We start from the raw sequence: 16,579 nt of genomic DNA, 5'->3' as shown, positions 1-16,579 counted from the left end.
AACTTTTCCTTTTTCATCGTGTCAGTTGCTTTTTCTAAAGCCTCAAAAAATTCCTCCAATTCTACCTTAGTAGAACCTTCTGTGGGACCATAGGCACAAATAAGTCTCATTGTCCAGTTCCCCATTCTCATATTTGCCCACATTACTCTACTTGAGACTGACTGCCATTCAAGAAGATTAGCCTCGTATTTTGTGTTGAATACTATGGCTACTCCTTTTCCTTGATTGTCATTGCCTGAATATAACATTTTGTATTTATTGCTTAGAAAGATCTCGCCAGTTTTTGTCTTTTTGGTTTCAGTCACCCCTATAATGTCGATCTGGTACTTCTAATTCCTCAGCTAGCTCCATTTCTTAGCCATTCAGGCTTCTTATGCTGATAATACCAATCTTTAACTCTGGTGATGTTGAGTTGGGGTGTGTTTTCAGATTAATAAATATTAATATTTTGTATATTTTTTTTTATTTTCCAAGTGAATTCTTGAAAGCTAAAAGAAAAGTTACATTCAATATAAAGATATGTACAAATTCAACTGACTACGTTATTGTTGACAGTAATGTCTTTGTGCTGGTTCAGGGTACAAGGGATGTGTGAACACTATTCAGCTTTCAGCAAGATAACAATAACTAACAATACTAAAAAGAAAGGTAAGAATGTCTTAAAAAGAATTAAGTATAGTATTTTTCAGTAGTAATATACATCTGTTATATTATCTACCGGATGGTCTCTACTTTTCTTTTTACTCCTTTCACCCACTGCTATTAAGTATTTAAGGGTTAGAAGTGAATCTTTTTCTTTTCATCTGATTGCAGACTCAGAGTCTGCAATCAGACATCTGAGTCTGCCTTCATCTGAAGGCAGACTCAGATGAGAGTCTGCCTTCTCTCCCAGGTATTTAATATATCTAACAGACTGGATCCCAAGATTCTGGTTAGTGTGGGAGGACTGGCCAAATATCCCCTTAAAGAAATGGAGTTCACAAAAATTGGAAGCCATAGCAGCTCAGGCCAAAATTGACATGATATCTCAAATATGATATCTACTTTTCAGACTAATCATGCAATTGACTCAAACCTAGATAGAATCTGTGAAGAACACCATGATAAGGAAAGTGAACATTTGTACTTATGTAAGAACTCTGAAAAGAGAAAAAAAGAAGAGTTGTGTGAGGCAGTGCAGATAATAAAGTTGGGATATACTTGAACTTACTGAAACTAGAAGAGAATAAAAATCACTGAAACAAGCAAGTACATATTTGGCAGGGAGACTAAGAGAGAGATTATGGTCAAAATACAGACAAACAGCTACAAATCCTTCATTGAATTTAGAGGAAGATACTGAACCACTAATCATAATAGAAGAATTATGACATGTCCTCAAATCAGTAAAGAATTAAGTCCAGGAGCATACTGTATATTATGAAATTGACATAATCCTACTATAATTGCAAATGACTATGTCAGACAATTAGCTAGCATTAACTGGTAATTAACTTAAGGAATTTAACACATAAAACGGATATTAATTAAAGGAAACTTTAATGAATACTTTCAATATTCCGACGTCACGTTGCAATCTTCAGGAACATACAAATATGGTATGTGTAAGCAGGCACTAACAAAAGCAAATGAGGAAGAAGGCAAAAAACTAGTATTGTTCCTAAAGTCCTAATGGTGCCCCCTAGTGGGTTAATTGTGTCTTGGTCATTGGGCTGAAGTTCTCATGATGCAAGCCTCCCAAATTTGGGGCAGTCTCACGCACCCAAATTTGTTGAGGTTTGGAACGTTTTTTAGAGCTGCTCATGATTCCAGAATAATCTTTCGTACTTGAACTTGCTGCAGTGTATTATTTTAGTTTTCTTCCAACGAATTCTATGGCGGGTATCTATGGCATGGTCTGCAAGCCCAGAGTGGCTCTACTGGTGAAACCGGATGTAGTCTTTGTGTTCTGAAATCCTGATATTTGCTGCCATACCTGTTTAGCCAAAGTAGGACAATTTACAGCTGCAAGGGACCTGGTATACTCCAGGTAGGTCTAGGGGAAGTGGTTGGTCTTTGATAGAGCGGATAAGGGATGCCAACTTTTTATATGGTCTATAACAAGAAGTTAGGTCATATTTTTTGAGGATATTGGTTATTTTCTCAGAGGCCCTAGATGTATGGGATGGTGATAGATTTAGTGTAATCTTTATTGTGAAGGGGGGGGGGGTTTCACTGGTTTTAGTATTTTTTGGGGGGTTGTAGCCATTGGCCAAGAAAGTGTTAAGGATGTGGTTTAGTTCAGTGGTTAGGGCATCGTCATCTGAGCAGATTAATTTTGCCCTGTTATATAGTGTTTTAATAACCCCATATTGTTGTGAGGGGAGAGGATTGCTGGTGAATGTATCTGCCTGTATGGGTAGGTTTTCTATAAACAGAGAAAACCAAAGATCCATCAGGCTGCCGAGTGATTAGAGTGTCTAGGAAGGGAGGGTGTTGTTTTCTTCTTTACCAAGGTGAAATGGACCCTGGGGTCCATATAATCCATAAAGTCCATATAATCAAGGGGGGAGGGAGTCTAGAGTTAGAAGATTTTAGTTTGTTAGTAACTTCCACAGGCCAAGAAGTGGCCTTCTTAAGGAGTCTGTGGAGGGTTCTAATCTGAGAGCTGGTAGGATTATATTCAATAGAGAGGTAGGTAGTACGGTCTAATAATAAAGCCTTAAGCTTACCTGTGTAGTCCTTTTGGTTGAGGCGTTTCCCTTATCTGCTTTGGTGATTACTATATTTTTGTTTTTCTTCATTTCTAGTAGGGCTGCATATTCGTCTTTGGATAAGTTGGTTTTTGGAGGTCTTGCTTTGGTGAGAACACCGGCTACATCCGGTCTGACTTCCAAAAATACATAAACAAAATGTGCCATTACGTCCCATAGTGGATGGAATTGATTTCCCCACATATAAATTAGCCAAACATTTAGCCAAAGTGCTCACACACACTATACTGGCAACACACCATCACACATAAAAACTCAGCCCACTTCAAAGTCAGTGTAGAAAACCTTTCACTCCATTGGTGAGTTTTGACGTCTCCTCCCTATTCACAAATGTCCCACTCAAGGAAACTCTAGAGTTCATCCAAACCAAATTTCTGCCTGATATCTCAGCCCTATTTCAGTTCACAATGAACTCAAGCTATTTTGTTTGGCAAGGAAAATTCTACAAACAGATAGAGGGACATCCATGGGTTCACCACTTTCCCCACCCTTGGCCAACTTCTTTATGGAGACCTTTGAAGAGGAAGCCTTAAACTCTGCCCCACAAACACCCACTATTTGGCTTTGGTACGTGAATGATGTGTTTGCTATTTGGCCACATGGCTCAGATGCACTCCACTCCTTCCTAACACACTTAAACAACCAACATCCCCAGGGTCCAGTTCACCTTTGAAAAAGAAGAAAACAATACCCTCCCCTTCCTAGACACTCTAATCACTCGACAGCTTAATGGATCTTTGGTTTTCTCTGTTTATAGGAAACCCACCCATACAGGCAGATACAATCACCAGCAAACCCCCCCCACACACACACACAACAATATTGGGTTATTAAAACACTATATAACAGGGCAAAATTAATCTGCTCATATGACAATGCCCTAACCACTGAACTAAACCACATCCTTAACACTTTCACTTTCTTAGCCAATGGCTATAACCCCCAAAAACTCCAAAAAATACTAAAACCAGTAAACCACAACCCCCTACCCCTTCCCCCTTCACAATAAAGATTACACTAAATCTATCACCATCCGCTAGATCCGGGGCACCTCTGAGAAAATAACCAATATCCTCAAAAAATATGACCTAAGTTCTTATTATAGACCATATAAAAAGTTGGCATCCTTTATCTGCTCTATCAAAGACCAACCACTTCCCCTAGACCTACTTGGAGTATACCAGGTCCCTTGCAGCTGTAAATTGTCCTACTTTGGCTAAACAGGTAGGGCAGCGAATATCAGGATTTCAGAACACAAAGACTACATTCGGTTTCACCAGTACAGCCACTCTGGGCTTGCAGACCATGCCATAGATACCCGCCATAGAATTCGTTGGAAGAAAACTAAAATAATACACCACAGCAAGTTCAAGTACGAAAGATTATTCATGGAATCATCAGCAGCTCTAAAAAATTTTCCAAACCTCAACAAACTTGGGTGCATAAGACTGCCCCAAATTTGGGAGACTTGCATCGTGAGAACTTCAGCCCAACGGCCCAATTAGCTCGCTAAGGGGCACATTAGGACTTTAGGAACAATATTAGTTTCTTGCCCTTCTTCCTCATTTGTCTCTGTTAGTGCCTGCGTGCACATACCATATTCATATGTTCCTGAAGATGGCAACGTGATGTGGTTGAAATATTGAAGGTATTCATTAAAGTTTCCTTTAATTAATATCCATTTTATGCGTTGTAAATTCCTTAAGTTAATTACCAGTTATGTATGACCAACGTATAAGCCTTGCTACAAAATTAGTTAGCATTAAGGAAAAACAAGATAAGGAAACAGAGAAATCAAACTAGGAAATAAATCATTTTGGCTCCATGAAGATCATCTGTTAGGAAATTTACCTGTATGTATGTTTGAAAAGAAAGCTATTTAATATGTGCTTCATTTCAGTGTTTATATGAAAGCAAGACATGAGCATGGGGCTAAAAAAAAAAATATGTAGTCCAAAGAACCTTAGAGAGAAGAATGTTCCACATAACCAAACAGGATAGAATTATAAATAACAGAATTAGAGAGATAACTAGATAGATATTGTAGAGCCTCCATAACTCAGTCAGTATAGATGAAGCCCTTTGGTCAGAAAGACATGGGTTTGATTCCCATCAGTGACGTGAGGAATCTTTATCTGGTCTCTTTCGACTAAATGTGAGTTAGTTGGTATCATACAGAGGTAGAGGGTTTTTCCACCCGGAAACTCAGGTTTTTCGTCCCCCAGAACAGGCAAACCAGCCCCACGAACACATGCTTCTACAGACATACCTTCAGGAATAAGGAGTAACCAACCTATTCTGTAGGATTTCAGTTACAAATGCCTACACAGTAAAAGTGTAAGTCTGTGCATGAGCATAAATTAGGATAGAAGATATTGTAAAGTACATGGAAATGGCTGGCCTTGTTAGCAAAACTAATGCCAGATTAATTTGAAGGAAAACTGTTGATAGGAGGTTAGTAATAAGAATAATGTAATCTATCATGTACACCTATAAAATATCGCAAAACCATACTAATGTTCATTTTTTATAGTATTATACTGTACATGCTGAGAAAATTTCAAAAGTAATAAAATAATCCAAAAATATATACATTGTTTGCATTTATAAATGCAATTATACACTTAGTATTACCAGAACTGCCAGGTGGTTAAACAGTGGCCGTAGCAGTAGTCTACTTGCTTACCATAGGCTGTAAACTTTAGGGATTTACAGAGAAATAATATTGCATGTATATTATTGTATGTTTGTTTACAGTAGTGTTCTTATACCATACCCTATTAATAACGTTCACATGATGTAGTGTTGGAAGTCATGCTGTCACTAGAGTTTCGCTTTGAATTTTGGTAATGAGCACGCATATTAATTGTGAGATTTCAGAATGGTTGTTGCTGGGTAATACTAAGACAGCAAACAGGTAAGCAGGAGAAGGGAATTGGAAAATGAAAGGAGAAATAAAATTAAGTTAATTTCTGTGATCTCAGAAAAGTTGTTATATGCATCTTTATCTACTCTCCTTTATCTAATGAGGAACTGTGAAGTTAATATTGGAGGACAGTATAATGTATCAAGCTTTCATAGATTAGTGAGAAAATTATATCGGTGCTTAATGAAAAGTAAGTGGTATATGTTCCATGGAACAAGATAGAATCTGCAGTAAATTTCCTTTTATAGGAAGTGCATGTAGAACTGCTCAAACGTATTCCTACTGTCTGAACAATTACTCTTCGTACTTCAGAAAGATGCGTTGAAGGAAATTTGCTTATTAAAAGAAGATGCATGCAAGTATAATAATCAAGTGATATCCTTAACTTCTTTTCTTGTGATTAAGAAACTAGATAGATACATTTGAATGAATGGATGAATGAATGAGTAGAAACAATAAATAAAATAAAGGATAAAGAAAAAGACTGGTGGTATAAATGTTGCATAGGAAGTCTCCATATTGTCAAGAGCAACTATAGAACTTGTAGCTGAATACTATATAAAGATTTTTGTATGGCATTTAATCTTATTCTTTTAGAATTGAATTTCACTGAGAAAAACAGAGTGAAAGATAACATTTTCTTTGAGCTCATATTATGTAATTTTATGAATGACCACATAGTTATTCTCTGTATTTAGTCAGAATTTGAGAGTTAGACATAAGAATATTAAAATTTACTAATTCTAATTCTATAGAAAATATGAATGTCAGATCTTCTTAGAGACAACATACAGAATTGTAACTATTGTATATAATATAATTGTTTACAGTAAAAATTAATATATATATATATACATACATGAAAGAATGATCATTAACTCGGTTAACATACATATTTTTATAAAGAATTGAATGACTAGAACTGAGATTTAAGTAAAAAGGTTTTAATATAAAAACACGACTAGTTTCGGCTTGTAACATCCTTCATCAGGTGACATTATAAAAGAAATAAAAAACACTAAAACACTGAAGCTTAAATAAACTATGAACAAATAGAGTCTCTATACATAATTGACATTAAATCGTTGTGGTTGTATTTAAAGCTGTTCTTTCGTTAGTTGTATTGTTGGGAAAGTGCATGCTAGTAGCATCTCGTGAACGCCAATATATGATTACAGCTGAATGACAATCTGGGAGGTTGTAGCTCAAGTTATTATTTACATGAACGGATTGAAAATGATTTCTCTAGATTCCATGATTTTTCTCTCTAGTTCATCATTGCAACGGAAGATGTTAGTAGATTTTTCCCAGCAGACTTTGTGACTTTGGTTTTCATCGTTAGGATTAGCCGAGAAAAGGATATGACTTGATAATGCACTGGCTCGCTTTCTCTTGTAAGTGATGTCCCTCATGTGTTCTTCCATATGCAATTCAACAGATTTGTCTGTCTGCCCAAAATAAGGAATATCAGAATCACACAATATTTTATATACACCAGGGTATTTGAGTTGATGATGACAAGGTTTTGGATGGCTTATTAAGAAACAGATCTTTGGAAGTGGAGTGAACAAGGTTCTGATGTTGTATTTTCTTAGAACCTTTACTAATTTATGTGAAACTGTACTTATGTAAGGAATAGATATATTGCCTTTGAATCTATTTGTTTCTTCTGAGTGATGTCTAGGAGGATTAAGAAGGAATCTTTCAACGATTCTCTTGGAATATCCATTAACTTCGAAAGAAGTTTTGAGATGGTTTATTTCTGTAAGAAGTTCATTTGGGTCATCCAGAAGTGAACGGACTCTATGTCCCAAGGTGGGAATTATTCCAAGCTAATGAGGAGGGAAGTGATGGGACTGACTATGCAGATATCTGTTGGTATGTGTGGGCTTTCTATATATCGATATTTTGAGTTTACCAGAAGAGTGAGTCAGTTTGACATCAAGAAAAGGCAAGGAATTATCTGTTTCAAGCTTGGCAGTAAACTTAATACTTTGATGTCAGCTATTGAGATGCTCGAGGAAAACCATAAGGGAAATCATGTCCGTGGCTCCAAATAATGAAGACATCATCTACATAGCATTTCCAAACTTTAGGTGTTAAAATAAAGGAAGAGATAGCCTTGGTTTCAAAATCCTCTAAGTAAATATTTGCGAGTACAGGGGATAAAGGATTACCCATAGCCAGTCCGTGATTTTGCTTGTATATAGTATCTTGAAATTTGAAGTAACCGGACCTGATGTAATGTGTAAGCAAGGCTAACATTTTTTTGGATAACTTGTCCTTGAGTAATGTTAGGACTTCATCTGTTGGGACATTAGTGAACAGGGAAGTTATGTCCAAGCTAGCCATGATTTGATCTTCATTAACTGTAATATCCTTGATGTATGTAACAAATTCTGTAGTGTTCTTGATAAAGGATGGTGACTTGCCTGAAAAACCTTTTAGGTATTTGGCAAGATATGTTGAAAGGTTGTATGTCGGAGAATTGATACCTTCTACAATTGGGCATAGTGGGGTGTTCTCTTTATGGATTTTAGGAACACCATATATGCGAGAAATTAACGGATGGAGAGAGCGTAGAGATAAGCGAACGTTTCGGGATAATTCAGTTGTTTGTACGATTTTGAAGTTCACGAGTTGGATCTCTCTTGAGTATTGAGTAGGTATCATTATGTAGTAATTCAAGCATTTTTATTCTGGTAAACTTCAGAGTTGAGGATGACTGTTGCATTGCCTTCATCCGCAAGAAGGATAATTATATCTCTGTTGTTTTTTAAACTTTTAATAGCTTTGCTTTCTGTTGAAGTAACGTTATCTGCAAGTGGTTTTGCGTTATTGATAATAAAGATTGATTCAATACATAGAAGTTTTGCATCTTGTGGAGGGAGAAAAGAAGTAGCTTTTTCTATTTTTGTAAGTAGTGTCTCCTTTGGTATAAATTTTGAGGAAGGAATAAAGTTTAGACCTTTATTAAGGATGCTTTTTTCTACATCTGAAAGTATATAAGATTTGTTGATAACAACTTTGTCAATATTGATGTGTGGTTTTGAGAAGTTCCTATTATTTTGTATTCTTTTTAATGTTTGTATTCTTTTTATATTTAGTTTCAATTGGTTTTTTGATTGTTCATCTATATGAGATTGGTGAAAAAGGAAAACCGATAGCCTTTGACTATATGATGATATAAAAGAGCTGAGGCCTTTTCTCTATCTATCTGTCTTTTCTTTCTCCTAATACTATCAGGCTCTCTTGCACTCCTATACAAACTAATCTAGGCCTATGATGAGAAACCCTTTACTTTTTTCATCTCGATAAAGGTCGAAACCAGTCTGGGTAGTGGCCCTTCCCATAATACACAGCATTATGCATGTCTGCAAGGAGATGTGCTTTGCATTATGGGATACTAAGGCAAGTGATGTAAGCTTTGTCCACCTTTACTACAAGTTGCACCAGTCCTGAAGATACTTCAGGCGCAAACTTTGTTTGATTACACTTGAATAAAGGATTAAACTAAATATATAATTTATAGTCTAACCAAGTGGGGGGGAAAAACTTCCAACATGTTTTGGTGTGATGTAAACAATAGGTGCTCTTCAAGTCAATTCTATGTAAAGTGTTCAGGGTATGATCAGAAAGACTAGCTTCACTATAGTTATATGTAATGTGATGTTTATGTTCCTTTTTTTCTGATAGGAATTGTGCACCCTGTTTCCCTTATATAGGGGAAATTATAGGTGCAATGAATACGGTATCTGCAGGGTGGGCCATCGGAGGGAGTGGATCCTTTGGATAAATTGAGTACGTTCTTTAATTTTGCAGGAGGTTTAAAGGTGGCTTTACAGTTGTATTTTTGTAGTATTCTGTTTATTTGGTCTGATATCCCTTTAATATGGAATGGTTACAGTTTTATTGTAGTCTTGTTTATTTTTGTTTTTTAAGTGAGGTCTTGTACAGAATTTTGTTGATAGTATTTTGGCTGTAACCACTTTTTGGAAAGGTATTGCTGATAACTTTTAATTCATATTTAAGTGCTTATTCATTGGAGCAAATCTTCAAAGCACTGTTTTTTTAGTGTATTAATGACCCGTAGTTTTTGTCTTGAGTGGTGGTAGGAGTTTATGTGTATGTATTGGCCAGTATGTGTCAGTTTCTAGTAAACGGTGAAGGAAAGACTGCCAGGCGTGTGACAAGTGTATCTAGAAACGGAAGTGCGTTCTGCTTTTCAATCTCAATTGTGAACTATATGCGTTTCTGTTGTTTGTTTAGGTCAGTGATGGCGAACCTCTTTACCCAGGTGTGTCAAGCATCTTTTTTTTTTTTTTTAAAAATATTGACGTTGATGTGCCACTTGCATACATGCATTATAAATTTAACTACATAATCATAGACGGTGACTTATACGTATCATATTAGGCTATTTATTTAATAGACATTGATATAAAATCTATGAATTCATATTATACAATTAATTTAATAAAGTGAAATTACAAACTTACATTACATTTAATGACTTTTCTGTTGCTGAGTACTGGTAGAAAGTTGCTTTATAGAAGGGCTATAGTGTGTACATTTTAATGCTACACAGGCAGCGCTCAAATCATTGCTCAATCTATTTCTCCCTTTCGATTTGATATTATTTAAGGCAGAAAATAGTTTCATAAGAGTATGTAGAAGAGAAAATTGTTAGAAGAGTTTTAGCAAAGATTTTAAGAGCATGAAAGTTTTCAGGAAGGCTATTCCACATGCTTAGAATTTCACAGTCTGAATTTTTACGCGTGGTATCATGCAGACATTCCCGCTCAAGTTCCTCTAATTCATTTCTAAGAGCAATAAACTTTCTTTTCCAGATAGGATTACACTGGAAGTTGGCTAGTTGCATTTCTAGATCTTTTGAATCCAACCACTCAAAGCCATCTAATTTAAGATCCATAAATTCTGTTTCATCAGGATACTTTATGAATTGGATTGCTTGTTCCAACATTCGAAATTGCTCAAATCTAGAAGAAAACGGCTCAGTTACTGGCTTTAGAACCTCGATAGATTGGTTGATATGTGGTTCACGATTTTTGGGGCTGGTTTCATTAAAAAAATTTTCACTCTTGGGAAATACTTAAAATTGTTATTTTCTAAATCACGTTGAAATATTTTGAGTTTATTCTCAAAGCTCTTGATCGTGGCAAACATAACATTGACAGATTTTCCGAAACCTTGCAATTGTATATTAAGTTCATTCAGGTGCAATGAAAATATGAAAAACATCAGTTTACTAGGTCAAGCAGAATCGTTCAACTGAGAAAATTCGTGCTCCATGCCCTTCATATTTAAATATAATTTCATTTCATTTAAACATTCAACAAACCGTTCTAGTACTTGGCCACGACATAACCATCGAATATTGTACAGTGATTCAACATCAGTGATACATTGTACACTGATTCAACTTCGCTTAAAAGTGAATTAAATTCTCGTTTGTTTAAAGCCCTGGCAGCAATAAAATTAGTTACCTGTGTCACAATTCTCATCACATCATCCAAATCCTTTAAGCCTGATTTCGCACACAGTGTCTCCTGATGTATAATAAATGGAAACAAACCAGGGTATGATGACCAACATATTCTGTAAATTGTTTCATAAAACCAACATTACGGCCAACCATATCAGGCGTGCCATTAGTAGTAATCAAAAATATCTTCGATAAATCTGTTTCTCATGGAACACTTTAACAACACAGTAGCATATGTCTTTACCTGTCATGTTTTGAGGTAAATTTTCTAACTTTATCAATTCCTCGTGCAGAGAATCACCGTGAACATACCTTGCAATAATAGCCAATCGAGCTGATAACGTAATATCTGTAGTTTCGTCGAAACAAATGGAAAAACAATGGCATGAGTTCAAGTCTTGTGGTATTTGATTTTCTATACCAGCATTCATTGATATAACTCTGTCTTTAATAGAATTCCTACTTAATGGTAACTCTTTCATGCACTTTACAATAGCATCCTTATTATGAAAGTCCTCAAATAAAAATGGTGCACACTTTACGAAAGCTTCTTTAATATAATCACCATCACTAAGTGGTTTCCCATGTTCAACAATAGTATGTGAAATACTGTAACTTGCAGCTACTAAATTTGAAGGTCCTGAAACAAATTTAATTAAAGTCCCTGATTGTGATTCAGCCAGTTTTAGATGTTGCGATATGTATTCTTTGCGTTCTTCAAAAGTTTTTTCTAAGAGCCATTTGTGCTTAGTTTCAAAATGTCTTCTTACATTCTAAATTCTACTCACAGATAGCTCACCACAATTCACAGAGAACTTTATTGCCTCTATCAATAACACCATATTGTTCAGTCCAGGCATCTTGGACATTTCTTCCACTTCCTTTCTGTGATAATTTTAGTTTTTTATTAGTGCTAGCTGCCATTGTAAAAGGGTTCACAAATTAAAAAAAGAGCACAATTATATACAGCGGTAATTAAGCAGTAATAATTAATAAGAACTAACAATTACTGGAAATGAATTATACACCTGCAACTCAAATTACTTAAGTGGCAGACCACGCAAGACTACTAATTCTTTCAGCAGGGTTGCCAGATTTATTACTGATACGTTCGTAGCAACCTTGTTATGTTTTACTCTCTATCATGCTACTAAATAGCAGCTATTTAGTAGGTTTTGTTGCGACATCATCGTAAGTTGTTACCATTTGCATTATTTAACAAAATTTACTGAATTTATTGCAACTATAAAAATGTTTTCATTTTTTACTCAAATAAATTCAATATTTAATGCTGCGAATTATATTTTCTGTTAAAGTGGTTTCAAATATATTTAGAACTTATATTACTCAGTCGAGAGACTTGGCATGCATGCATGCATGAACGAATTTCACACAGAAGTCAAATGAAAACTTTAATTTTATAACATATAAAGCATGTATTTATAAGTTTGTATCGTATAATATTGATAATAATTTTTATAAATTTTTATAATATCATATGACTATGCAGAAATTATAATGATTAAGAAAGAAAACGTAAACTTAAAACACTCGTTGTTTATAGGCTAGTTACAAAATAAAATAGAAATAAGCTGGCTAGTTACAAAATAAAATAGAAATAGGCTAACTATAAAATATAATTCTTTCAATGAACCGAAACATAACTTCGCCTTAACTGAGAGCGATCTTACACAATTTATCGCAGTTTTTTCATCAGAATACCAACATCTTTCAACATCCAAAGTGTGTCACCTGAAACCCTCAAGTGTGTGTCAGTGCTGACACACGTGTCATAGGTTTGCCATTGCTGGTTTAGGTGGTTGAGGAAAGTGTCTAATATCTGGTGGTCATGGGACCAGATAGCGAAAACACTGTCAGCATATCTAAGCAAGACTTTGGGTTTTAAACGAGAGTAATCTAGAGAACTTGGCTCAAAATGTTCCATGTAAAAGTTAGCAATGGGGGGGGGGGGGGGGGTAATGGTGAGCTCACATACTAAAAGCCAGAATGTACTACATGTGCAAAGAGCGCTGTGATATCAGGAGGGAATTTGTCCTGTAATAGAAGGACTGTGTCATTGATTGGGACATTTGTGAAGCGGGCATAGATGTCAAACTGACTAATAAATCATCTTTTTCCAGTGTGATGTCTTTGATTTTGTTTACAAAGTGTTGTGTGTTTTTAATATAGGAGAGGGAATGACCTACCTACTCCTTGAGTATTGACACTGGCTTCTTGGCTAGGTGATAACTGAGGCTGTCTATACCTTCGACTATCGAAGGTACAGACAGCCCCAAGGTTTGACTTCGGGCCATATGGTGACATATGGCCCGAAGTCAAACTTCGGGCTGATTTAAGTAGCTTCTCCATTTTCTTTTTTATTTGATTGGTAGGGTCATAGTTAACTTGTTGACTATGACTTGACTAACTACATTAACTAACAATGATCCTACCAATCGACAAAAAACAATATTTCCTTTCAGGTTATTTCCTATACCATTTACACACAAATTAAACAGTAGTGGTCCTAGCACTGAATGTTGCGGCATACCACTAGTCAACCGCTTTCGGCTGGATTGTGCTCCTCCATATACCACCTTTTGATATCTGTCCAGCAGCCACCCTCTTATCCACATAATCACTTCATATTCATCCCCATCTGTTCTAATTTGTGTAATAACAGAGCTCCATGTGGTATTCTGTCAAATGCCTTTGCAAAATATGACAGAATCATTGTATAACCATTTCCTTTATCTAAACTCAGCTGTCACTCTTTTATAAAAAGTTAGTAAATTGCCAAGGCATGACATGACCAACCCTTAACAAAGCTATGTTACCCCTCATACAGTATCATATTCTTATCCACCCATTCTTAAGTTGTCCTTTTTGACCAATTTTTCCAGTACTTTTACCACAACTTCTGAGATACTGATTGGTCTAAAATGTGTTACTGCGGTCTTAGAACCACCTTTATGCAAGGGAATTATTCTGTCCTCTTTCCACTCACTTGGAACTCTACCAGATCTGAGACTTAAATTAAAGAGCGTAGTCAGAGCATTGCCAGTTTCCTTACACATTCTCGTAAAATCCAAGCTGATATCTCATCTAATTCCATTAAGATTAATCTTCCATAGTCATTCTTCCTCTTACTTACCACATAATGAAAGAACTCTTTGGGATTTCCTTTGTGGTAAGGAAGGCAAAATCAGAGTACAAGAAGAAGCTAGCACTCTGATTTTGCCTTCCTTACCACGCTGATCACCTTTCTTGCCCGAACCTTGTACCATTGAACCATGAGTTTGTTGGTGACCTTTTTCCTTAAATACCCTGCACAGCATTTTCTTCTTCTGTAGTTCTTCTTCTTCTGTAGTTCATGCTTAATGATATTACTCATCCATTTAACTCCTATCTGATTAATCCTCCTTACCTTAGGTATACAATTTAATATTGCTTTCTCCAGATTCCCCTTAACTGTTTCCCATGCACTATTAACATCCTTCCCTTGCAGGGTTTTATGCCATAGCACAGATTCAAGCTTCCTCCTATGCTTGTCACAATCACCTACCTTGTAGTTCCACATATTCCCCTTCATGACAGAATATTCCTCATGTTTTACAATCTTCCAGGTCAAACATCATGGTCAATTTTGCCAATCAGAGGCAATGTGGCCACCGTGGTTATGGGTAGTTCTTTTGATCCTATGACCAGGTCAAATTAGTCTCACACCCAGAGTCCCTTCCATCGCATGTGGCTTCAAGTAATTATCTCTTAGTAGGTGTATAAATTCCATTTACCTCCTGCCATGCGATCTTTCCTCTTTCCAGTCTATATCGCCATAATAATCACTCGCTGTACTAATTTGCTGATGCTACACACACACACACACACACACACACACACACACACACACACACACACACACACACACACACACACCATAGTGGTCTCTATTTGTATATAGCAGTCCCCCAAAATGACATGTGATTCAATCATTTTATTTATCTAATTTCTGTGTTATATTATTATGTTTCAAAGTTAATTATTTTAATTTTAGGATTAGTATCAATTGCAATCTCAATTTATTTTCTAACCACCCACATGATGGGACACTGGCACATAGTTTAGTTCAACTCTGTAAAAAAACACTAATGTTCTTTGTTTTAGCTCACCTTGTGATTATGCTGATGTACTAATTTAATGGCCTATTAATTTCAAGCCAAAATATTTGCAATAATAAAATTATTCTTTATTCTTGTGAATATGTGTCTAATAATCATTACTATATCATAAGTGGCATTAAAAAATAAAATAAAACTAGCTATGTTAAATAAAAGTCAAATTTACATACTGAATTAGTCACTTTACCTGAATTTGGAAGGAAACAACAGAGTCATCTAACATATGGACTTGGACAGACATCATTTTGACTGATCTGCATGCTTCTGGTGATGAAGAATGGGCTTCCATGCCACTTGGACTACTTTGAGAATGTGGCAACGTCCCTGCAACATGCAATGACATCCTCCTTACCTTTTCTCTGGATCTTCATCAATGAAGTTTACTAGTCCTTCAAAAAATAAAAGTATACAGAACCCATAAAAAGCACACACCAACCAAAATTTAAAACAAACTTATCTAAAAAATTAAAATAAATTCATTTCTAATCAACCAAATAAATAATTTGAGTAATAAGAAATTGATTATTTTTGACATGTTTACAAAGGGGAAAAAAAAAAAAAAAACATTTCTGCCAAGGTGTTTGACCATATGACCAAAGATAAGATCATTACCAAGAGATTTATTAGGTGCAGTTTTCTCGATTGATGAATTTAGCTCACTTAGTGTAAATTCTTCGGAGAAGATGTCATTAGATTGGTAGTATGTTCTTGCTTGTTTTAGTATTTTACTTGCGAGTTTATTGAGGTGTTTGATAAGGTTTTTGCCAGTGTGTGTTTGCAATTTCTTGATCTGTAAGAGCTTTTTTCTCAGCATTATGATGAAGTTTGTTTTCTGTTGGTTCTCTTCTTTGATATTGTTGTCTAGGATTCTAATAATGTTCCAGTGTTGGCTATCTTTTCTTGGGTCCAGGTCAGAACCTAGTATTTTTCTTGTGTGTGCAATTAATGTTCAGTGGCTTTCCAAAAAAGTTTTTTTTGAATAAAGTGTGAATAAAACAAACAGGAAATGAAAAACAAATGAAAACTGCTTTACAGTATAATGTTACCTACAGATTAGTCCTGCTTATACAAATTTTTTTACACGGAACTCAACAATTAATCATAAGTTGATTTATGATACATCAAAAAATAAAGAAGAACTATTTTATGTATATTTTTGTAAATTTTAATAAAAAATTACAGTGATATAATCGGGTCCAGGATACAATTTCAGAAT

The 16,579-nt window shown here is 35.4% G+C and overlaps 1 protein-coding gene across 2 annotated transcripts in view; it reads right to left on the bottom strand.

Moving 5' to 3' along the window:
• The window catches only part of Cdep (Chondrocyte-derived ezrin-like domain containing protein), a 741,059-nt gene that overhangs the window by 646,964 nt on the left and 77,516 nt on the right, over positions 1–16,579 (bottom strand). For both annotated transcript variants that reach the window (XM_090413128.1, XM_090413137.1), the window contains exon 5: positions 15,551–15,752. In XM_090413128.1, the coding sequence (XP_090269254.1) occupies positions 15,551–15,706 (156 nt within the window). In that variant the 5' untranslated portion in view covers positions 15,707–15,752. The remainder of the gene's footprint in view (positions 1–15,550; positions 15,753–16,579) is intronic.

Source organism: Typopeltis vanoorti, chromosome 2, assembly GCF_054136105.1.
Source record: "Typopeltis vanoorti isolate ZY-2024b chromosome 2, IOZ_Tvanoo_1.0, whole genome shotgun sequence".
NCBI lineage: Eukaryota > Metazoa > Arthropoda > Arachnida > Uropygi > Thelyphonidae > Typopeltis > Typopeltis vanoorti.
This window is presented reverse-complemented; position numbering and strand designations above follow the sequence as displayed.